This window comes from Hibiscus syriacus, unplaced genomic scaffold (genome assembly GCF_006381635.1).
Source record: "Hibiscus syriacus cultivar Baekdansim isolate YM2019G1 unplaced genomic scaffold, ASM638163v2 tig00110321_pilon, whole genome shotgun sequence".
Taxonomy (NCBI): Eukaryota; Viridiplantae; Streptophyta; class Magnoliopsida; order Malvales; family Malvaceae; genus Hibiscus; species Hibiscus syriacus.
The window spans coordinates 1,463,369-1,489,567 of record NW_024062680.1 but is presented as its reverse complement, the minus strand read 5'-3'; the positions used below and the strand labels follow the sequence as shown (position 1 = coordinate 1,489,567).

The window sequence follows — 26,199 nt, the reverse complement described above, 5'->3', positions numbered from 1 at the left end:
GCCTGTCGCCAGTGCCATATGCACGACACAAAAGGACCGTTGAAAAGCGGACGATGTAAAATTCCATTCCTAAGTTCCACAGTTTTGGATTTTCTTTCACATCCGACTTTCAAAATTATTTATTCAAAAGAATTAAAAACTAAAATTTTAGATTATTAATTAATTCAACGAAATGGAGTATTAATTTCTTTAAATAATTTTAAAGTGTTAATTTATTTGTAATATTTTATTTAAATTAATCCACTAATGGTTGAATGTCAATGATTAAATAAAAACAATGTTTAATAAATTAGTGATTATATAAAATAATTTATGAATATAGCTATTTGAATTATCTAAAGATCATATAATATTTTCTTTAGAAACACCATTTTACAACATAAAAATCTGCACGTCAATGTTAATCAGTTAAAAAAAACGATGTTTTAAAGAAAAATAACATCAATATTTAAATTAAAATAGATTACAGAGTTACAATTTTGAACTCATTAAATTGTGTTAAACTAAAAAAAACAATAGTATAAATATAAACAAAATAAAAGGACCAAAACAACAATTTAGCCCAGTAGTTCCGTTTGCACGGCTTTTATAAAGAAGTGTAGAACGGCAGTTGGAGTAATTACGGGAAACTGTCGCGACCCATCAGCTACTTTCCTTGAGTTTTAAGCTAATCACAATTAATAATAAAAAATTTATTTATCAATAATTAATGTAATAAAAGAAATTAAAAAAGAAATCGTCAGCAGTATTCTTAAAAGCAAATTAAGCTGACGTTGCGGCACCTTTCGGCTATTTCTCGGTACAACCCAAGCTATAGATTCTTCCTTCTATTAAAATACAAACCTTTTTTCCAACTGGGAAAAAGAAGAAGAATATTACCTCAGATTTCCCAGTTTACCCCTACAGTTTCTCTTAATTCTCGCTTACGTCCATGCTCTGGTTGCCCGGTTATCTTTCTTTTTTGTATTAGCGATCTGGGTATTTCAAAAAAAGTTGTAAAAAAATGCTTTGTACAATGGTGTTGATGCCACGGAAGAAGAAAGTCGGGTCTGTTCCGGTTTACTTGAATGTATATGACTTGACTCCAATTAATGGATACGCTTATTGGTTTGGCCTTGGGATATATCATTCTGGGGTTCAGGGTAAGTTTTCATTTTCTGCCCTTTCAATTTGGTAAAGTTTCCTCTTTTTGGGTGTTTCGTTGAAAGTAATGGAAAAAGAAAGAGAAAGTGAGAAAAGGGTTGCCGTTTGATTTTCCTTTTAATTAGTGGTTCTGACCGTTTGGTTGATGAGAAAATTTTCGCTCTAACTGTTGGGTACTGAACATAATTTAAGTTATTTGAAAGAATGGATTTTGATGGATATTAGCATTTACATGACATTCATGAATTCAGTGATTTTATTTATAGTTTGACTCTTGAAATTTTATAAGTTCGATTTTCCTAAAATTTTAAAAGTTATCCATCCTAGCACTATATCCTGCATTCCTCTCGATGTAGCATTTTGAATTTGGTTGATTCTTTGCTATGCAGTTCATGGAGTTGAATACGGTTTTGGAGCGCATGAGCATACAACAACCGGGATTTTTGAAGTGGAACCGAGGCAGTGTCCAGGTTTCACATTTAGGAAATCCATCTTGATCGGGAGGACTGATTTAGGTCCGAAGGACGTCCGATCGTTTATGGAGAAACTCGCTAAAGAGTACTCGGGGAATTCGTACCATCTCATCACCAAGAACTGCAACCATTTTTGCAACGATGTGTGTGTTCAGTTGACATCGAAGCCGATTCCGCGTTGGGTTAATCGTCTTGCTAGATTGGGTAAGATATCAACCATCTCCTGCCTCATTATATTATTTCCTCTGATAGATTATTTATTGAGAAGATTGATACATACATAAAAGTGAAAGTGATGCAGCATTTTGTATTTTCCTTCTCTGGCAATTATTCTAATTTTGTTATTTGCATCTTGTCGTGGTAACTTCTAAAACTGTTCACCGATAAGTAACTGGTTACGTGTTAATGATAAACAATCAAGAACCAAAAGAATGATTGTCTTTTGCTTTAAAGAAGTTTTCTCAATATCGACTGACGAAACTATTATAGTTCAATCTTTGTTGAACGTTGCTCTTGTCCTGCTGCATGACAACACTTATATTAGCCGAGGTGTTATATACCATATCCATGCCGGACATTTAACGTACGGTGAGAACTCACTAGGGTAACTTGGATGTCTGTTCGTCTCCAGTAGGATTCGGACATGGGTTGAATCCTGCTATACCTTTTGAAGTAGTTTGTTAACATTATTTCTAGTTTCTATATACAACTATTGATGATTTTGGTTGTGGTGAATGTATAGGTTTCCTTTGCAACTGTGTTCTTCCGGCAGGGTTAAACGAGACAAAAGTTCGCCAAGTTAGATCCAAGAGTAAGGATCAAGAGGTCGAGAAGAAGAAGCTTAGTGGCCATTCAAGTAGATATAGGTCTTCCACTAACCCTCTACCCAACTCCACAACGTCCGGGTCCGGTAGACAAAAGCTACGTCTTCGATCATCATCATCATCGTCTTTGATTCACAGTTCTTCAGCCTCAAGTTTGAGATTGAAGGTTTAAAAAAAGTCAGTCACCATGGTAGTGCCTTTAAGGGTTCACAAAATTCGAAATCGTTTGTCGTCCGCCCTCCCCGGTTTCAACTTGGTTTAGCTTGTCTTTCATTGTGGGGCTAACTCTTATTCAGTTGAATTGAAAGGAGGTATGTGTATTTGGTCCCTACTATTTTGGCAAATGATGCGTGTAAATGCATGTCAAAAGCGTGTTTGTGGAACTGGTAAATGTTTGGTAATAGAGAAGCATGTGGCCCGTGAAAGAGTGTGCGGGTAAGGTTCTAATGTGAATGATTATGGCCCCACCTGTACTGCTCAGTTTATTATCATCAATCCCATTCCGACTGTTCCACTCTCACCCCTATTCAAACTCCAATTTTGTTCGTTATTCGTGTTAAATTTGAATACTGTTTTTGAATTAATTAAATTTAATAATTTCGAAGAAAAATAAAATGGATAAAGGATTTAGATATCTAAATCTAATTCTTTTTTATTTGTAAAATCTGCATTGGTTGTTGAATCGAATTTATTTGTTTAATATTAATTTAAAAAATAGTAAAAACTCATAAAAGACTTTTACTTGATTCAACAATGAGGGCAGAGTCACGGGGTCAATCAGTCAACCCTGACAAAGCTTAAGGTAAGCGAGCGTAGAAGCAAGCTAGTTTCGGTTCAGAATTCCAGGACAGGGTCTTAGAGGCGAGATTAGTGTGCCTTTAGTTTACCACTAGATCAACTGTCAGATTTGGTATACGGTTATAATACAAGTAAAGAAAAAACATTTTAGTCTTAAGGAATTAAGGTAAGCGAGCATCGAAGCAAGCAACTTTTTGTTTCAAAAACTACACAATTAGTCATTAATGTTTTGAGTAAATTTTTGTTTTCTCTACTGAAGTTTCAAAAGTTACAAATCGGTCACTAACATTATCGATTGGTTACAAATTGATCACTCGGCATTAACATCCGTTAACACGCATGATGGAAAACACAGCTGGCGCGATAACTACTTACATGAACTTTTGACTGCCACGTTGGAATATCATTGGAATCCCTTTGACCGAAGCTTGGACTAATATGTAATTACTAATTAATTAATTAATTAATAAAAGGGGGAGAATCAAGGGTTTCATTTACCATTCAGAACCCTTCTACTTCTCCCATAAACACGTTTCTTCTTCTTCTTCCATAAACCCATTTCTTTTTCTTCCATCAACTTTTTTCTTCTTCCATCATAAACCTATTTTTTCTTCTTCCATTCGTTTGAGAGAAAAATAGTGAGAAAAACGAGAAAAGAAACATAAAACCATTCAACTAAAACATTATTCATTTGTTACGCCAAAGCTTATATAGACATGAGCAAGGCAACAATCCAAAAAATCCTCTAATTTCTTCTTCCTCTTTCCACTTTTCTCGGTTTTTTCAGCAACCATAAGAACACAAATCTTCCATCTTCATAGGATTTCTCTTCTCTCACCATTTTTAGAATTTTTTTAAGAATAGAGGTAGGAATGAAAAATCCTAAATTAAGTTTAGGGATTGAGATTTTTTAAAGGAGAAAATGTGATCGTTGAAGGCTTTTGGGTCTCCAACGTGGCGGTCAACCCAGTCCATGTAAGCAATTAATGCATCAACTGTGTTTTTTCATCATGCGTGTTAATGGCTGTTAACGTCAAGTGATCAGTTTGTAATCAATCGATAATGTTAGTGACCGATTTGTAACTTTTAAAACTTTAGTGAGAAAAATGAAAATTTACTTAAACATTAGTGATCAATTGTGTGTTTACCCTAAAAGTAAAGAAAAAACATTTTAGTTTACCCTAAAGCGAGCGTCGAAGCAAGTACGGAGACCCAAGACAACGTAGTAATTATAATAAAATAAGAATAAATTACATTTGTATCTATTTAATTATGTAAAATAATAATATCTAGTTTTATTAATAAAACTATTTAACTATTTAAATAACGTTAATCAATATAGCTATTTTTAACGTTTGATAAAAAGAACAATTAATAAAATTAATATAATTTTTTATTTAATCTTTGTTGTTTACCTATCCTATCAATTTAATCTTAATTTCATTTATTATTATTTAATTACAAAAAATAAATTGAAGACAGAGAGGTTTAAGGAGAATCAAACATGGGTCTTCGAGAGGGATTGATGTGCCTTTTATCACTTCACCGATTCTCGTATTTGGTGTATGGTTACAAAATATTTTATATATGTCACATATATATATGTCACACACACACATATATATATATAGTTAATGTTAGAAAAAAAAGAATAAAAGTGGCAAAGAAAATATTCGAATCTAGACCAATAATAAAAGCACGTTAATCCCCCCTTCAAGACTTAGGTTCAATTCTTTAATCATGGTGACGTATGAAAAATTAAATTTATTAAATCGAATTAAATTTAAAACTAAATTAATACAACATATAGATAATATGCGCAGCAGCTTTATCGTAGGCACGAGCCGCGCTTTCCATGATCTCAAATGTTCCTATCCATATTCTAGTTTTCCTACACAACCGGGGATAGAAAAGCTTATAATGTTGTTTTGAATTGTTATAAAAGGAAATCATTCAACATATCAGGAAAAAAAACATCATTTTGCTTAGGTAATTTTATTCTATGCGCGGTAATCAATGACGAATCTAGAAATACTGATAAGGAAACGGTGACGGATTAATGAACGTTGCTCTTGTTGAAGAATCAAACCTAGAAAGTTCTAGACTCGATGAAGAACAAAGGGAGATGAATTGTAGAAGATGACCCCTTTATGAAGGTGAACGGTAAAGATGATAATGGTGAGGATGAATTTGTGAAAATAGATGGATAAGTGTCCTATTGAACCCTCCAAGTCGCAATGAAAAGGCAAACTCGATAATATGACTCTAAATGTCCTATCGAACCCTCCTAGTCGCAATGAAAAGACAAACTCGATAATATGACTCTAACCAACCCTCCTCGTCGCGATAAAAAGGCAAATTGGAGTGTGAAGATTAACCTCCCTAAAAAAAATTGAAAGAACTACAGGAGAAGAAGCTTCGAAGGCACAAGGCAATCATCACTTGCAAAAACGAACTCTCGTTGTATTATTAATCAAAGAAATCTCCTTTACAAAGTTGAATGAAGCCTTCTTTATATAGGGGTTAACTCACTTGCAATAACAAACTAAATATGTCTTAACTCTACTCTAATTCCTAATAAAATAATAATAACTAAAAATATTGTTTTAACTCAACCTTAATTCCTAATAAAATAATAAATCTAATCCTAAAAGATAACACATCATCCTATATTAAATTATATTACAAATAATCAATATAAAATATTGAAAAATCGTAATATTTACAAAATCACGTATTAATCTCGTATAAGAATTTCTGCATGTGTTGTCTTCACTAAAATGAATGTATCTTAAGTTCCCGATATTGGATTGATGCGATTCAAGAACCGTTGGAAATATAAGAGACAGACGATTGTATCTCCAGAAGACATGTTGACCAAATAAGATCAGGATCCCATTCAAAAAGTCGTCGCAATTCTGTTTCTGTTATGGTCTTCTTTTCCAAGGCTTGGACAAGTGGATCATTTGGAAGAGTTATTACTTCTTCCTTTGGTGTGAGCCTTGTGATGCATGTATCACCCCCCTTCTTCATAAAGATTCGACCTCAAATCTGAAACATTAAAGGGAGCAACATTAGAATCGTTTAATGATTCATTCACATTATGCTTACCGAATAGATATGCTTTGAATCTTCGAGACTTTGTTCTTCTAATAGGTTCGAGTAGAAACATTAATCCAAAGAAGCATGTATTATGGAATCTGGTGCATGTATCAAATACGTTTTAGTGTAGGCACACATATGTTAATAATATAAAATTTTTAAATGGATAAACACAATTTTTTTAAGATGAACACCATTAATAAAATAAATAACTAATAAAAAAAATTGAATTTCAAGGTGGACTAACAAAGTTGTGGTTCCACCGCGGGCTGAAATCACAGTTAATGAGAAATTTGTTGTATCATGTCATGTGGGAGTTTGAGTATATTATTATTGCACATAATGCCAGAAAAGAAAAGCAGCTAAGCAAATTGTTGTGTAAAAGAAGGATTTTGAGCATCAACTTGCCAATGGAATGATTATTGGATACATTAGTAAAAGAAACCTTGGACCCCCTTGGGCCATAATTACCATTCAAAATCCACTATAGATCACTTTGCCCCCAAGACTGAGAATCACCTGATCTTTCAAGCATTACTCATAGGGTTTATTTTTAGTTTAATTTCTTCTATTCATTGTTGAGCAGTCTTGGCCAACTCCACTTGTTCCACTAATTTTCATATTAGTAATGTAATACAGCTCTGTGACACTAAACTAAACTTGTGAATTTCTCAACTAGCTAAACTAGTATGGTGTCAACTATACACTAGGACATAAACAGAGGGTCTCCAAAGCTTGGAAATAGCATGTTCGAAGGTTGAGGAGAACCGGTCGATGCCATTAGTCGAGCAGAAAGAAGAAAGGATGGTGCTTGACATCTTATGTATTAAACATTGCATAGTTCAATGGAGCCACAGTGAAGCAGCTCCTCGATCATTTGTTCAATGCGATTCCATTGTGGCTGGCAACATGTAGAGTTGGTGCCTTATATTGTGTCTTGTGTCCTGATTGTTGTTTGGAAATTTGAAGTGAAGCCATGTAACATTTGTGTAGTTTAGCAGTCAAAGTTGATGAAAGAAGCTTGGATGGAAGTTCACTTGGATTGTAAGGGAAGTTGGCTTTAGCCCTGTTCCACACATAAGCCTAGCAGCTTCATCGTACGCACGGGCCGCGTCTTCTGCGGTTTCGTATGTTCCAGCCAAATTCTAGTTTTCCTGCACAACCAAAACCGTCTCATTTCAATACTTGCAATTTCTAGTTCTATAGACTATCAATGAATCAGACAACGAAACCAACTTACAAGAGAGGATGGCGAATTCCAGACACCCAAGAACCCCATTGCCTTTGTCGAACACCTCGATATTGTTGTTGTGGTCTGGCCATATCAGTAATAACGTAACCTTTTTTTCTGGAAAAAAAGTGTTTGTGAAAATGCCTGAACGAGCAAATGTGGTATGATAGGTGATGGTAGGGAGAGAGGGATGGAAGAGTAGGGGCTTTATATATAGCCAGCATGAAAATTTGTAGGGTCCTATTTGTTCATCTTTTCATTGCAGTTGGCTAATTTGCCATGTGATATGATTGTTGAATCAAAAGGAGAAGGGAAATGTTTCAATTCACACGGAAAGCTTATAATGTTGTTTTGAACTTTTATAAAAGAAAATCTTTGAACATATCATTTTGATTAGGCGATTTTGTGTTGGAATCACAGCTAATAAATAACTGGCTGTATCGTGTGGGAGTTTTGATTATTTCAAATAGGGCCAGAAAAGAAGCAACTAAGCAAATTGTCGTGGCAAGTAAAGATTGTGAGCATCAAGTTGCAATGGAATAAATTTTGAGTCAATCCAATGTTGAATGCATCAAATAAAGAAATGTTGGACCCCCCCAATAGGCCATAATTAACAATCAAAATCCAAATTTTGACATCTTCCTCGTGTGTTCATACGAGCTTTGGGCAGGCCATGTGCTTATACCTTAGATTATAACTACAAAATCGTGGGTTTTCGTTGGATTTGGCCCATAAATAACAATGAATACTTTTTCTTTGATAATATGTATAATTAAAAGTTAATATATGTTCAGAATTTTTTTTAAACTATTAACAACGAAGATCTTGTAAGTACAATTACTCAAATATGAATATTTAAAAAATAATAATATTCTTTTTATCATTGATGCCACTCATTGGGTTGCAATAATGAAACACTCGTCATATACATTTGAATTTAATTCGACACAATGAATAACAAAAAACTGACAATCACTTGTAGAATGTAATATATCGAGAACTACACGCAAGCCTATTTCTGAGATTTTAGTAGCTTTTAGTAGGTTAGGTCGATCATAGAAATTAAACCCCTAATAATAAATATCGTAAAAAAATTAAATCATAAGAATAAACAAAACTAAATAAATTTGATTGTAAATTATTTTTTATTATGTTTAATAAACTATATGATAAATACATCAAATTTTAAATAGAAAACATCAAAAAAAATATTAAACACCCAACTAATCGCACAAAACAAGCATGATCCTCTTTTAAGAGGTACATGTTAGTTTTTAACCTTATCCATCTTGTCAAAAAATAATAAAAGAATAATTAAGTGTGAAGTGAAAAAATAATTTAAAAATATCACATCAACATCGCCGTTAATTTTTTAATGGTGGGTAAAAAAAAAAGAAACCATCTTGTCAAAAAATAATAAAATAATAATTAAGTGTGAAGTGAAAAAATAATTTAAAAAATGCAACATCATCATCACCGTAAATTTTTTAATGGTGGGTAAAAAAAAGAAACAAAATGTAACATTAAAAATAATTTAAAAAAATAATTGAATGACTAAAATAAAAATAAAATGATAAATAGATGATTAAATAAATAATTGATTCTTTTTAATTATACATGAATTTATAATTTTGGGTCCTGGGCAAGAGGGCCTAGGCAAGTTGCTGACGGGCCTGACTACACGTTGTTGTGAACCTAGAATGATATCGACTTATCCTGCATATCCATGGCCATGCATGTGATTCGTCGACGTCTTTCAAATATGGGTATGTGCGCGCGTTACATGAACGCCAATGAAACAGAATATCAACATTAAGCAAAACTGTAATTGTCGACCATGAAACTGTGAGTTCCCTCAGGCAAAGAAAATGATAATGACATCACACAACAAGAGAGGAAAAACACAGCATCATAGTCGTGTACATCATTAAATATTTGTGTCCTTCCATAACACATTTTTTCCCTTTCATCTATCGTTGTCACTTACGTTTGTTTGTCGTGTCGAGGATAGTTGCTGCTCCATCACCATGTTCTGCCCGCAATTATATTCCTTTCCTTCCTCCCAGTTTATTATCGAAAATTATTAGCACGTAAATCATGTAAAATTTAATTTAAACAATCATGTTTATTTTAATATTCACTTTTGTTATATCTCCTCTACAAGTTACATCTCCATTGTTATTTCTTTGTTCATCAAACACTAAAATTTCTAAAGTTTTATATATCTGATTTATTACTATTACTATTATTATGCTTAAGATGCAGTACTGGTTCACACGATATACCAATTAAGCAAATCTGTTTACTCTACCTACAAATAGCAATCACCTAAAGCATATCACTAGTACTAAATGTCTGTATTCTCAACTATTCATCATTTTATTTAACTCGTCTATTCTCTCTTTCTTTTTTCACTAAACAATTGTTTGCAACTTTCCATACCAAACTAAAAGATATAAATGTCAAAATCCATTACAACCTCATTTCTCCCGTCCAGAGATTCAAATAACGTTCTGTTATCAAAGTAGCAAACGTTATATAGCAGTAGCGATACCGTCCGATACCGTTATTCATGGATGAAACCAGAACTAAATATTGATGACAGTGGCCGAAATATTAGAATTTTTAAAAAATATATAAAGACTTATTAAGTATTTAAACTCAAAATTCAGCATGAACTAAGCAACTTTAGTGATTAAGAGATTGTTGTTATTCTTGAAGTCTCGAGTTCGAACGCTGCTCATGTAGGGGTATGAGCATTCATTGTTAAATGGTTGAGAGTCTTTTACATATATTATTTTGTATTCACCCTAGATTTATCAAAAAGAAAAAAGAAAAAGAAAACCCAAAATTCACAAGATAACACTTAATTTGTGTAATATTAAGACTTACAATTAACTAAATTATTATTAGACCAAAAATTTTGAGAACACGGGATTATCTTTTTTTTAGTTCGGTCATACTTGATTAAATATTTACTAAAATTTTATATTTTTTAATTTAAATATTTATTTTTACATAAATCAAAATACTATTAGACTACAATTATATCAAATATACAAATTTAACAGGGTCGGGGCCCCCTTTGGGCTCTCACTATGCTCCGCCCCTGCCGTTATTGCATGACCATGATATTTGCAATCATCTTAGAGCATCACTATATCTACAACTGCGATAAATGCAATACAACCAAAAACGCAACTGCGACCTTAATTTAAATCTATGCTCTCATCGACAAACTCTATAACCTAAAACCATAAATTGAAACCACTCCAAACTCTAGACCCATCAAATCTAAACTAGATTTTACACATTCTGTTTATTATTATCATGGTTGGCCCCTAAAAAAGTTAATGAGAAATATAGATAGAGACTGTAAGAAAAAATACACCTATATCCATCATGTATATGCGTTGATATGTCAAAAGAAGTGTACTCTTTTACAACTTTGAGGTATTTCAGTAGCTGGGAAAATGTGGGTTTTTTCCATTGGATTGGAATTGAAGTTGATGTAATGGATCAAAACTCAAATTGCAAGTGGCTTTGTGGTACACGAAGAGACTGTGCCTAACTTTGAATATGATGCAGAGAGGTAAAGCGACAGTTTGTAAAGGAACAATGAGGTGAGAATGGTACTATTATTTTTCTAAAATTTCGAATGGTACACGATTTTATTTTCTTTAAAAAACGAATTTTGAATTAAAATTTTACAAATAAATAAAACGATTCACGGTGAATATATTTTTCGGAAGAACTAATTTTTTTTCTTATAAACATCACTTTTGTCATCTATAATTATCCTAAAATTAAATAGTCCAACGAATGTAAAGTAAATCTTTTCGTATAAATCAAACGATGTCAATGAATAAAAAATTTATTATTATCCATTGAAGTCTCAAGTTCAAACACCACATACTAAAAATATAAACATTTATTATTGAAAATTAACAACAACAACAAAACCCTATTCCCAATATGCAACGGAGTAAGGGGGAGGTAAGGTAGTAGGCTGCCCCCAACGCCAGGTTGAGAGCAGCTTCCGTGGAAGACCTCCGACAGTCTGAAAATTAAAAATAAAGATAAAATACAATGCTTGTATAAATAAATCAATAAATATATAGTTGAATAGTCTTCATATGTGCGTCTGTAATGGGAAGTAATCCCTGCACATAAATCTCTGCCTAAAAATCTCTGTATATAGACATAAACGTAAGTCCTGTCTAAATTTAAAAAGATGAAACATGTAGAGAATGATACACGGAAGTCAGTGATAACAAGCTACGAGAATGAATAAAGTCTAAATAGGTTTGAACCTAAACTAATGCAACACTACTCCGCTACCCTAATTCTAATCATTCATAAAATCTAATGAAAGAAACGTATAAACAGTAGAGGTCATGGAAATTACTACAAAGACAATTTAAAAAGAAGACAGATATGCTACACCCTATGGCTGTGACCCACACTACTCGGCTACTCTGATCTTCAGTCTCCATACTTTCCTATCAGAGGTCATGTACTCGATAAGAGCTAAATCCTTCAAATCAGATCTCAAGCAGTCTACCCACTTCCTCCTTGGTCGTCCTCTCCTTCTGACACCATCGACTGTAATCGACTCCACCCTCTTGACCGCATCCTACGCTTTTCGCCTAAGGACATGCCCAAACCATTGTAGCCTTCCCTCCCTCAATTTTTCGGATGCAAACACTACCCCCAATGACATCCTAATTGCAGAGTTTGGTGTCATGTCCCACAGAATCCTACCACATGCCCATCGAAGCATTCTCATATCTGATGCCTCCATCCTACTTACGTGATCCTTCTTGATTGTCCAACATTCTGATCCATACAACAACGCTGGTCTTATTGTCATTTTATAAATTTTTCCCTTAAGTTTTAGAGACATCTTCTTGTCGAAAAATTAAAAATCTTTTAATATATATTATATTATATTCATATCATATTTATATATAAAAAAATCTTTCTTCACGAAAACATAAACGTTTTCATCGTTATTGGATGGTGGGGTTGGCAATTTATCCTTTGTCACGAATTTGACAGTTTCATGTCCTTTCTTTTTGTTAATACTTTTTTTAAATATTATAAAATAATAATTAAAATTTTAAACAATTATTGTTAAATTTATTAAACTATTATGGAATGATATTTAAATTAATGAAATTATTATAATATACTCTTTTAATTTATCAAAATTTATTGTTATTTTAATGTTATAAATTATCATTTTATAATTATTTTAAAATAAATTCATCATTTTATAACATTTGATGAGAGAATTTGAGTTTTCTTTTCCTTTTTCGACAAATTCAATGTTTTCTTTAATTTTTTTTCTGCATAGCGAAAGGTCGTGATTTGAATGTTTTTCTATTCTTTCACCACTGTGGGTTAAAGTTTTGTGATAGAAAAGCTAACCTTTGATTGGTTCTATTTTGGTCCCATCACTTGAAAATAAGGTTTCTTTTTGTGAAAGCTTAGAGAAGATAGATAGCCCAAAAATCACGTTGGAACACTAAAAAACTAAATGATAAACTGCACATTTACTACCCTAACATTAAAAAATTAACAAAACTAATAATAAGTCATTGACTTGTAGTGACACATCAACATCACTGTTAAGTTTTTAACAGTGAAACACCAAAAGGAAATCTAAACTAAACGTTAAATACTATTGAAAGAAAATAAAGTTTAGATTCCAATGTATCAATGTAATAATTTAGATAGTAAACATATAATTTACCCAAAATCAACTATACCTATCAACGTGTTTGCCTTCAATACTCTGCCTTTATAGTCTTTGTTATATTTAAATTTATATATATATATATATATATATGAATTTGACGAGGTATTTTCGATTAACATTTATTTTGTTATCTTGTTGATATATTCATGTATAGATCTTTATATTAGTTCTTTTTATCGATATATTTTTACTATTACTAAAGATAAATCGATGTTGAGTTGTGACATAATTAATCCATAAACATGTTGTCATTGTTACGTAGTTGTTGATGATTTTTATTTTCACTATCAATAATAAAAACTATTTGTATCTATTGTTAAAATCGATTTATTTAATTATTTTTAATCCTTTCTTTATAAGATTTTATTTTATCTTCTAGTGGTTAATTTGTATATTTTAATAATTTTAAAAATAACATATTTAATCTTATACAGAATAACATATTAGTCTGGTTTAATTTATCCTATTTTATGAATTCTTATAATTTTATTTAATAAAATTAAAGAAATATATAATGTTTAGAAAATATGTCTGCCTTGCAAAAACTATGTACTCAATATAAATGCTTCCATACTGGAGAACAGCTTTCACCGTTGAGAGCTGAAGGTGATCCTAAAGTAAACAAGATTATAATATACAATGGAATTCGGCAACGAAAAATAAAAGACAAGAAAACGACAAATGCAATGTACAAAATATTAAAAATTACTATTAGTCTTGATTTCGACATTAAAGAAAAATGGTTGGACCCACGCAATGTACTAACTATTTATTTGCTCAACCTACATTAATTATTGTATTAATAATACTTATATTCAATAGGGACACTGTGGCGGTAACCATGGTTGGCTCCTCTAGAACGTGTGGGTCCTTGCATGTAATGCAATTAAACTTAGGGTAAAGTATAATAACAGTCCTCTAACATTTAGTTTGTTTGCAATATAATCTCCGACGTAACTGGCCGTTTGACGTCGTTACACTGCCGTTAGTACGTTTGCAATATGGTCACTAAACTTTTCAGGCTCTTGCATTTTGGTCCCCCAACTTTTAAAACTTGCAACAGAGTCCTCAATTTCATTCTAAACCCCAAATTCCTTTTCAATCTCGAATTTCATTTTTCGCTTATCTCTTCTCATTTTCAGCGTAACTTTTCAGTCGGGGATGCATGGGAAATTCTAATCTAACTTTAAATTATGTGGAGGTGTTGACTTGAATAAGGGTCTATTGAGAGAAGACCCGACCAAGGGACTATTGGGACCATCAACAATTCAAGGTGTAATGTTAGATACATGTCATCTCAGGTGAAGCATAAATGTTCGATGAAATGCTTTTGAGAAAAAATGGAGTTAGAAATGCAGAGTTGACAAATACTACTAATATGAACTAAATATCATTGTTGAAAGTCACCAACAAAGCTGAAATTATTTTGTATAAATGACACATAATAATTTCTTCGTTTAATCCTTGTGGTTAAAGATTTTCCAACATATGGTCAAATATAATGAAATCCCAAACAACATATTCACCTCTCAGTCTCTTTCACTCATATGCACTCTCGTTTAGTTTTTGTTCTTCAATTTTCTGCCATGTAAAATTGTAAACCCATGCAGTGCTCTATCTTTCATCTTTTTATTTACAAAGAGAAAATGGAGGAAGAATTACTGGAACGCAACACCGATTACGTTTATTTCTTAGTCTCTCCCCTCACTTACAAGAATGTATTTATTTTCTCTTTTGGGCTATCTAGAAGTAAACTTTTCCTCTTTCGCATTTTCCCATTTTCAGCTCGCATTTTGTGTTTTTGTTAAAATTTTTATGTTTCTGGAACTGCATGTCAATGATCTGGATATTCAGTGTTAGTTTTGAACCAAAACCATCTAATTTTCTTTCTTTATTCTTAGCAAAAACTTTTTGTACTCCTTATGAAAGATATCCAGTCCATCAAAATAGAAGTGAAAGAGGGTCCTAGGCTATTTTTTTGATATTTTTGTTTGGTTTTTCTTTAAATCAGGGAATTGGTTGTGAGTATTGTGTTGAGATTTTCGGAAGCTCGAATCGACAACCGAAACGTTTTGTAAAGAGGGGTCGGAACGGTTTTTGTGTTTAGGGGGTAAGGAGATTGAAAGATAGAGAATTGTACATCGATTTATAGTGGTTTGACTTCTCAACCAAGTCTACATCCATTACCTTAGCTCCTCACCAAGGATTTTCCAACAAATTCACTAATTTGTTCTTCTTTTTCAAGAAAAAAAAGATAACCTTTACAACTCCCTAGTTTTTCACGGGATAAACTAGAACATTTCCCTAACTTTACATGGGCTTAGCTAGAACCTTTCCTTTTACAAAAGGATAAAAGAAGTAAACAAATAAACCTCTCAAAGGTAGGTGTTTACAAGAATTAAGCTCACAAAAACAATATTAACAAGAGAAAGGAAAATAAGAATAAAAACTCTTCTCTTGTGTTTGATTGCTTGCATAGTTGTTCTCTTACTTTCAAGTGTCCTTAGCTTGTATTTATAGTTTGGAATGTGTTTGATGTTGTATATAGCTGTTGGGGATGTTTTGGAGCTATTTGGGTATGATTTTTCTACTCAAAAGGTTGCCTATAACATGGTGCATCGGTGCACTATCAAGGTGCATCGATACCCCTTCATTAAATTCAAATAAACTAGCCGTTACTAGTCGTGAAGCCTTGGTGCATGGATGCACAACAGGGTATATCGATGCACTAGTTGCATTCGGTGTTTGAGTGCATGGATGCTCTGCATGGGTGCATGGATGCACTTTGACACCCTTTAGCATTTTTGCTCAAATCCGAATTTAATGGATTTTGAATTATTTTTGAAACCTTTTTAAAACTTTGAATAAATTCAATTCAAGTCCAAAAACATTTTGCCTTTAAATTTGTTATATCGAAACATAATTCAACAATCTCCCCCTTTTTTATATAACAAAACATTTGAAAAATTGTTTTTGGCAAAACTCCCCCTTAGTAAATGTTTAATGAAAAGATATCAATTGTTAACAAAATGATATCAATTGTTACCATTTTGTTGGAAAATATATAAAAATGTTAAGCTCCCCATTTTTCATTAAGAAATTGAATTTTTCAAACAAAACTTCTCCCCTTTTTGTTATATCAAAAAATAATTCAATCTTTGAAGTTCAAAATAACTTTGGAGAGTAAGTGTTAAATTTAAAATTAAAAATCATTTGAAAAATCAAAGCTCCCCTTAATAAATATATTCCAAACAAAATTTCGCTTTAAGAACTTGATACTTAAACAAAATTGAATTTCAACAAAGAGTAACAAACATGTTAGTAGCACATGAAATTCAATGTATCCAAGTCTAAAATACTTTATGCAATACCAATTATTGAATTTAAGCTCATATGCATAAAGTTTTCTAAAAATATTATGCATTTCAAAATTTTGATATCAATTGTTAGAGAGATATCATTTTCATTTAAACCACATGCATAAACATTCAAATTTAGGTCAAAAATTTAAAATTTGTAAAATCAGAGTATTTGAAAAATTAATATCAATTGTTAGAGAGATATCATTTGCATTAAAAACCAATTTTGACCAAAATTTTATTATGATGAACTAAAATTCTTAAAAATTAATATAACTTTAAAATGTTCATCATAATCATCTTTCAACATAAATGAGATTAAAACAATGATGCATAATTATTTAAAACCAAAACTCATGCATGCTTAAAATCAAATGAGCAACCAAATAACCAAAATTAAAAGCATTAAGCTTAGAGGTTACTCATTCTTTTTTCATGTGTGGCTAGAGCATCTTGAATATAATCAGTTTTATCACCATTGCTCACACACACCTACAAGAGACATTTAAGTAGATTTTAGTATCCAAATTGCTTTGAATCCTTGAACGTTAGTTTCAATACCCCTTGTTTCTTTGGGAACCCATACTTGTCTAATTTTAAAACGTTTTCCTTTCTTCAAAGGACAAGTATGTTCCTTATAATCATGATAATGACAATGTGAGCAATTTTCCATTTTTAAACATAATAGGTTGTTTTTAGAAATTAATTCTTTTTCTTTTCTTAAGCTTTTAAGCTTAACTCCTAACTCAAAATTTTTATTTTCTAAATCATTTATTTTGATTTTTGAAAGCTCTAAATCATTTTTCAAAATTTCATTTTGATTTTCAAAATCAACTCTAACTTTCAAAATCGATTTATTTTCAATTTTGAGTTTTGAAATTAATTTCGTATATTTGCAATTCATGGTCTCAAATCCCAAATACAACCTATTATAAGCATCTTGTAACTCATCAAAAGTAAATGAATTAAATTTATTTGAGTTAGAAGATACCTCGATTTCTTTATGAGTGGCCATTAGGCATAGGTTGACTACTTCATCATCATTGGAGTCATCTTCATCACTCCAAGATGCCACATATGTCTTCTTTTTGGAAGATCTATTCTTTCTTAGAAGAGGACAATCATACTTGACATGCCCCTTTCTTTGACAATTGAAGCACACCGGGGGACTCTTCTTCTTGGTTGATTCATGCTTTACTTCCTTAGAAGTCATGAATCTCTTTAACTCTTTTAAGAGCTTGACCATCTCATATTCTTGTTCATCATCGTCGTCATCCACCTCATCACTTGAATCTTGATAGCTTTAATTGGTGGATTTGAAGGCAATGCCTACCTCCTCATTCTTCTTCTTGTTTTTCTTTTCTTCACTTTCTTCATCTTCCTTCACCATCATCTCATGAGTGAGAAGGGAACCAATTAGCTCATCGAGAGTGAGAGACTTTAGGTTTCTTGCTTCGATAATGGTCTTCTTCTTCGATTGCCACTCATTTGGAAGAGAGTATATCATCTTCCTCACAAGCTTCTCATCAGGGATTACTTCTCCATATCCCTTGAGATCATTGACAATCACGGAAAATCTATCCGTCATAGCTTTGATGTCTTCATCGGTTTCATCTTGAAGTTCTCGTAGCTATGGTTGAGAAGACTTTTCTTTGATTCCCTTACTTCGTCGGTTCCTTCACGAGTGACTTGGAGCTTATCCCAAATCTCTTTGGCACTGGAACAAGATGAGATTCTTCCATATTCATTTGGGCCTAAAGCACATAATAGAATATGTATAGCCTTAGAATTAAACTGGAAATTTTTTCTGTTATTCTCTACTCCAATCGTTGTACTTACCGGGTGGAGAAAAGTAACCGTCCATGATTGAGTTCCAAGCTCCTAGATTGTAGGATTGAATAAAGTTTATCATCTTATTCTTCCAATGTGCATAACTTGCTCCATTGAATAAGGGTGGCTTGTTGACCAGTTGTGAATCCATAATAGGATAATCTTCAAGGTAATAAGCACCGGAGGAAAAAGTCATTTCTTTGTCGGTTGCGTCGGGAATTGGTAGAGCTTATTCGATGATCGTATCAAGGATGTTAAGCCTTCTAGCGAGTTAGGCTCTGATGCCAATTGTTGAGATTTTCGGAAGCTTGAATCGATAACCGAAACGTTTTGTAAAGAGGGGTCAGAACGGTTTTTGTGTTTAGGGAGTAAGGAGATTGAAATATAGATAATTGCACAACGATTTATAATGGTTCGACTGCTCAACCAAGTCTACATCCACTACCTTAGCTCCTCACCAAGGATTTTCCAACAAATTCACTAATTTGTTCTTTCTTTTTCAAGGACAAAGAGATAACATTTACAACTCCCTAGTTTTTCACGGGATAAACTAGAACCTTTCCCTAGCTTTTACATGGGCTTAGCTAGAACCTTTCCCTTTACAAAAGGATAAAAGAAGTAAACAAACAAACCTCTCAAAGGTAGGTATTTACAAAAATTAAGCTCACAAGAACAAATATTTACAAGAGAGAGGAAATTAAGAATAAAAAGTTCTTCTCTTGTGTTTGATTGCTTGGATAATTGTTCTCTTACTTCTTCAAGTGTCCTTAGCTTGTATTTATAGCTTGGAATGTGTTTGATGTTGTATATAGCTGTTGGGGATGTTTTGGAGCCGTTTGGGGATGATTTTTCTACTAAAAAAGGCTGCCCATAACATGGTGCATCGGTGCACTATCAAGGTGCATCGATACACCTTCATTAAATTCAAATAAACTAGCCGTTACTAGTCGTTGCAGCCTTGGTGCATGGATGCACAACAGGGTGCATCGATGCATTAATTGCATTCGGTGTTTGAGTGCATGGATACACTTCATGGTGCATTGATGCACTAGTGGTAGGTGCATGGATGCACTGCAGGGGTGCATGAATGCACTTTGACACCCTTTAGCATTTTTGCTCAAATCCAAATTTAATGGACTTTGAATTATTTTTGAAACTTTTTTAAAACTTTGAATGAATTCAATTCAAGTCCAAAAACGTTTTGCCTTTAAATTTGTTATATCGAAACATAATTCAACATATCGATATAGTGAAATCGCCAGGCTTAATCCGATAGACTGTTGGTACTAGTTTACTAGGAATTGTATTGATCCGGCCTGTGGTTTTCGGCGTCCTATGAGCTCGTATTCTTTTTTAATAAGTTCATGTTGATTATGGGACTGATATATTGTGAACGAATTGGATTTTTTTACATGTTTTGGAAATTGAGGATTGTGTTGCAAGTTTTAAAAGTTAGGGGACCTAAATGCAAGCACCTGAAAAGTTTAGCGACCATATTGCAAATGTTCTAACGACAGTGTAATTACGGCAAACAACCAATTATGTTGAGGACCATATTGCAAGCGGACTAAATGTTGGAGGACTGTATTGCAAGTTTTAAAAGTTGGGGGACCCAAATGAAAGCTTTAGAAAAGCTTTGTGGCCATTACTATATTTTACCCTTAAACTTATAAGTAAACTATAAAAATGGTTTTGATTATGAGGTGTTGGTTTATTAATTATCTCGACTATTAAAATTTATAAAACGAATTTCTGACTATAAAGAATTATCTTGTTGAGTATTTTACTGTTAAAAGTTATAAAATGATCACTCGATTATTCATATGATTCAAACTCGTCATATTTCGTTAAAAAATTGATAATCATTCGAACTAGACGTTAACTTGTTGATTGGAATACAATAAAATCATATTTTAAAGATGTCTACTAGTACTATCATTGTTGTAAAGCATTGGTTCAATAATATAATATTTCAAGTACTGGCTCGACAACATAATATAACGAAGATTCAGTCTACAAAATACAACTCAAATGATTGTGTGACTAGATGTTATCATATCTCAATTAGTATGTTAATGTCCAACTCAAATTATCACCATTTTTTAACCAAAAATGATGAATTTAAAACATATGAATAGTCAGATGAATATTTTGTAACTTTTAATAATCTAGAGACTTAATAAAACAACACTCTATAATTAATGGATTATTCGTGTACTTTACAAAGAACTTATTTGATTTTGATTTGGAATGGAAAATAAATCGATTAATTTAAAATTAAAGTTTTAATTTAACATTCTAATGATTCAAACTCATCGATTAGAATTTGAATTGACTTAAATCTTAAATTTAACACTCGTATCCTATATTCAATATGAACGGATCCGATCAATTCACAAGTTTAGATGCAAAGGGTCGCGAGAGTTGCACCGACGGTTGGAAAGACAGAGTAGCACAAGATTATGTTCTGTGAGCTTGATGCTCGACACGTGTTTGCTAAGTAACCAATCACTGTACTATTCATATATCTTGATGGAACTAATGCAAGTTGGGTTATCATATTTAAATCGCGTGGGTTACAATTCAATACAATGCTTTCAAATTATTTTATTTATTAAAAATTGAATTGCAATAATATTTAAATTCCCACTGAAGTGCGTTTGCCATCGTCTTCCTTTTAACCTTTCTGTGCCTCTGCCGGCTGACGACAGGTCATCACCCACCTATAAAAGCAAACTAAGTCGTCGGTACATTAACAAATATTTTTCATTAATATTAAAGAAACTCCTTAAATAAGTTATTTTTTTCTACATCATTTTCAATAGTTATACTTTTTAATGCCGTTAAATAATATTGAAGTTTGTTTTTTAAAAAAGTATCGTGATGCACTATTTCACACCAACAGTCTTTTTATGACTGGTTAAAATTTCAGCAATTTAAAAAGGAAAAAAAATTAAAGTATAAAAATTGTCAAATTGTCGATAATTTGGCGTAATTTTTTAAACCATGTGATGAAAATTGCATAGTTGAAGGACTTTTATTGAATTAGACCATTTATTGGGATATGTTAATTGAAAACATACAAAAGTAAGTAGGTAGGGGACCAACCTCTTTGATATCATATAGCTGCTCTGTTTTTGCCATCAACCCACCTTTTTCCTCGACTCCCTCCTCTTTCCTCTTTCTTATTTTTCTAAATAAATAATTTTTTATTCAATTTCGGTGGCCCCCACTCTTCCATTGGATCATTGACGGTTCGATTGATCCAGCCGGCGTCTGTCACCGGAAGAAACAAGTCTGTAATCTGTAGTTTTTAATGATTTATTTACGTCGTTGAGAATTCCAATGGTCCCCTATCACTCCACGTGTACGTCCTCGATTCTCTTTCTCCATTGGCGAGTGCGGGACCACTCTTGTGGTTCAACTACCGTTCCTCTCCCACGGGCCACGAGTGCCACTCCCGGGAAGAGAAACGACGTCGTACATGGTCCCCCGCGCCGGTGCTCTCTTTCCCTTTTCTTTTCCTTACCAACGACGTCAGTCCGATGAAACCTAACAAAACTGAAACTGCATTATGAATGACAAGTCATGCGACACTGAGTGACGTGGAAAGCACGCTACTACGTGGTACGTAACTGCACAATTACTCTTTTTTTTTACAACGAAAGCTAGGCTACTGTTTTTTGTAGATACGATGATATATATATATATATACTTTGCTGTTGTATGCACTTTCACATGCATGCTACGCTACGCAACTTTTGTTTTTCACTTTCAGTCCCCCTTAAAAATGACACTCTACTTTTGATCACATCTTTTCATTAATTCTTTATTTGGTTTTCTGAAAATAGTATGCATGTGTATGTATAATTATGTATATTTGTGAAGAATAATCTTTTAAGATTTGTAATTAACTTTTTAATACTATTTTTTTAAAATATAAGAGTGTACAATAGAGGTCAATTAATTATTTTCAAATTACCATTGTGATCATTGAACTTTTAAAAGATATAAAATATTAGTCACTGAATTTATCAAATTATTACAGATTGATCGTTATGATGTTATAATGTGTGCAAAACTTGATACATCTAGTGATAATTATGTAATAGTTCAATAAAATTTAGTGATCAATTAATAACAATTTAATATAAAAGACACAATTTTTTAACAATTTAATGATCAAAGGAATCATTTGAATATAGTTAAATGGCCTCTAACATACTTCACCCTAGATATAATATAGTTTTATCATTATTTTTTGTTTATCAAACTGTGCTTTATCATTACGTTGGACATTATTCCTTTAAAAAACATTCAAAAGAGAAATCAAGATTGATTTCCATATATTAAACAAGCAAATACTATTTGAATAGTTTTCAACCCTATTCCGGCTAGGGCAACAAAAACAGTTGGAGCTTCTTATTAATGGTATACCATTACTGTTAGTACATTTTAAAAATTTTATTTTGATAATGACGTTTTCCTATGTGTATTTATTTTAAAATTTATTATATATTTTTATTTACGTATTGCATTTTCTTTTTTATAATTTATTGTATTTAATATGATAATGGCATACTAATTAGTCACTAAGACACGTAAAAAAATTATAAACATCCCAATTTGGAATAGTTTTCAATCATGTAATCAATTGACTTTACACACAAGAGCTAAAATATTTATTTTTAAAATGGAAAAGCAGGTAATGGATTGTTTGAAAAAGAAGAAGCTGGTTAATTACTGCTTAATTAAGTAATATATAATTCTAAAAAATTCGCCATCGTATTTAATAATAAAAACTGAAAATAATGGAAATGAAAATGGCCCCCTCCCCCTCTCTCTATAACCATTAAACCTTCAACATTTTCATTGTAAGCAGAAACCTTCACCTGAAATCCACTTTCACCTCCTTTATTCTTCCCTCTCTCTTTATTATTACAGCATATATCCTCAAAGGTCTCACCTTTGTTAGTTGTCTTACGTTCTTTCTCTCTATACACATACAAAGAACTGTATATTCGCAGCTTTATATTTGTTAAAATTCAATCTTTTCAATAGTCTCCTTGCTTCTTTTTCCTACCAGGAAACAATAATCATCTTGTCTATCTTTAGAATAAGCTTAGAGAAAAAGATAGAAGCAAAAGGGTGTATATATACATGGCGTTTCATCATAATCACCTTTCTGATCACCAAGACCCTCCTCTCCATCACTTTTCCGACCAACAGCAGGCGAGTCAACTGCCGGAAACGAACGGTCCCAATTGGTTAAACACCACTCTCCTCCGTTCTCAGCAGCCTCAGCCGCACCCTCAGTTTTCCTCCGACACTAACTTTCTTAACCTTCATACTACTACTTCAGCTCTTGCTTCTGACCCCACCATGGCTTCCCAGGCTCCTGACCAGTGGCTCTCCCGTACATCCTCTCCGCTTCTCCATCGCAACCACAGTGATGTCCTGTACGACGCTGGTGCCGTTGCGGAAGCAGGGAGAGGAGGCGGAGGGGAATCGATGATCGCCATGAAATCGGGTGATTTCAAGAACGACATCAACGATATCATAAACAACAAGATCGAAGGTGTTGTAGCAGAGAGGGGAGGGAGCGGTGGAGATGGGGTAATGAATTGGCACAATGCAAGGTACAAGGCGGAGATACTAGCTCACCCTTTGTGCGAGCAACTGTTGTCTGCGCATGTGGCGTGCCTTAGGATCGCCACGCCCGTGGATCAGCTCCCGAGGATCGACGCTCAGCTGGCTCAGTCGCAGCATGTGGTGGCTAAGTACTCTACCCTCGGTGATGGGGCCCATGGCTTGGTTACCGATGACAAAGAGCTCGATCAGTTCTTGGTATGCTACTACTACTACAAACGAGATTGGTTCTAATTGGTAGCTATTTCTTTTATTTGAGTGTTCTTTAATTTCATACTCCTTAGCATCCTAAGTCGTAACATGTTTCCTAAACTTTTAGTTATCCAGAAATGTTGATTAGTTCGATGCAGTGTTGATTGGTAGCAATGAAAAAGTTTGAATTTTTATGTTTACTGTTCAATTGAAGCCAAATCCCATGTTTTAGACATTGATATCTCTTTAATGGCAATGCAGACGCATTATGTTCTATTGCTATATTCTTTCAAAGAACAATTGCAGCAACATGTTCGAGTTCATGCAATGGAAGCAGTTATGGCGTGCTGGGAAATTGAGCAGTCCTTACAAAGCTTAACAGGTAAAGTGATCTCCATTGATTTTCTTTGATATTGGCGGAGATTCAGCTATGGCCAAACCTATTCTTGAATGCTGGTTCTGATGTAATCTCTGCTGGAGACACGTGAACAGGTATTTGTCCAGGCGAAGGAACAGGTGCAACAATGTCTGATGATGATGATGACCAAGTAGACTGTGATGTCAACTTGTTTGATGGAAGCTTGGAGGGTCCATCTTCAATGGGGTTCGGTCCTCTGATCTTAACAGATAGTGAAAAGTCTTTGATGGAGCGCGTGAGACATGAACTCAAACATGAACTCAAGCAGGTAATCAATGGAACTTATATCTGTACATGTTTTTACTCTGGGAATCAACGTTATACACTCCTTTACAGGGTTACAAGGAGAAGATTGTTGACATAAGAGAGGAAATTTTGCGCAAAAGAAGGGCCGGAAAACTGCCCGGCGACACAACATCGGTTTTAAAAGCATGGTGGCAGTCACATTCCAAGTGGCCATACCCTACAGTAAGTAGTTCAAACACAGTATGAAAGAAGCTTATATGAGATGAAATGGTGGTTGGTTGATGAGTTTGGTTGAAATGTTCAGGACGAAGATAAGGCGAGATTGGTTGAAGAAACTGGTTTACAGTTGAAACAGATAAACAATTGGTTCATCAATCAGAGGAAAAGGAACTGGAATAGCAATCCCTCGAGTTCCACCGTCTCGAAGAGCAAACGGAAAAGGTGCGATATGAATTGAATTTACTTAGATGACAGTATGCATGCATATTTTGGTGCTAACCTTAGTTTTGAACCAAGTTATGCAGGTGAAAACAATGGTGGTGTAAATGGAAAGATTTGTCAAAAGGAACAGCAGATTTTGGTTGAACATAAGCACAGAGGAGGAAGGGAGTTGTTTCTGTTGGTTCTATCTTGCAGTGGTGCTATATGTTTGGCCAACCAATGCAAATATTTATATGTTGCAAAATTCCAGTCGTTTTACAGATTTTAATTATATTTTAAATAAATTGATTAAAATTCAAACATTAGTGAGAATTCATTGAGAAAACTAATGGTTAAATAAAATATTTTTTTTTAGAGTTCCAGATTAAATAATCACCCAAACTAATAATAATAATAATAATAATAATAAGGGATTAGTGAATTTATATGCAAACATTTTATCACTTTTCTCATGATTATTTGTCAAATAAATTTTAATAATGTGTATATTTTGATAAATTACACCATATGCCAGTGTACTATGATTAACTTTACAATTAGGTCACCAAAATTTTTAAAATCACAATAAAAACTCTACATTTATCTGTTATAATAATCAAGTTATTTTTCCATAAAGTGTGTAACATAAATTAACATTTTAGTTACATTTTAATCACTCAACTATGAGGAAGCTTATATTTTGGTCATTCAGTTATGAGTATGTTTACAATTGAGCACTCACATGTAAGT

The 26,199-nt window shown here is 33.0% G+C and overlaps 2 protein-coding genes and 1 pseudogene across 3 annotated transcripts; 2 read left to right on the top strand and 1 right to left on the bottom strand.

Moving 5' to 3' along the window:
* The first annotated feature begins 754 nt into the window (after positions 1 to 754).
* LOC120117691 (deSI-like protein At4g17486) lies at positions 755 to 2,893 on the top strand. Its single transcript, XM_039137933.1, has 4 exons — positions 755 to 1,142; positions 1,533 to 1,820; positions 2,359 to 2,637; positions 2,757 to 2,893. The coding sequence occupies exons 1-3, from the start codon at positions 1,004 to 1,006 to the stop codon at positions 2,610 to 2,612; spliced, it is 681 nt and encodes a 226-aa protein (XP_038993864.1). The 5' UTR covers positions 755 to 1,003; the 3' UTR covers positions 2,613 to 2,637; positions 2,757 to 2,893.
* Positions 2,894 to 7,213: 4,320 nt separating this feature from the next.
* LOC120117819 lies at positions 7,214 to 7,748 on the bottom strand (annotated as a pseudogene).
* Positions 7,749 to 23,684: 15,936 nt separating this feature from the next.
* Positions 23,685 to 25,639, top strand: LOC120117689 (homeobox protein knotted-1-like 3). 2 transcript variants are annotated; one of them, XM_039137931.1, is made up of 6 exons: positions 23,685 to 24,371; positions 24,627 to 24,747; positions 24,858 to 25,051; positions 25,120 to 25,251; positions 25,334 to 25,470; positions 25,554 to 25,639. In XM_039137931.1, exons 1-6 carry the CDS (start codon positions 23,685 to 23,687, stop codon positions 25,555 to 25,557), a joined length of 1,275 nt encoding a protein of 424 aa, XP_038993862.1. In that variant the 3' UTR covers positions 25,558 to 25,639. The 2 variants fall into 2 exon arrangements, with proteins under 2 accessions (XP_038993862.1, XP_038993861.1); XM_039137930.1 differs by lacking the exon at positions 25,554 to 25,639 and having other exon boundaries at positions 25,334 to 25,486.
* Positions 25,640 to 26,199: the final 560 nt, after the last annotated feature.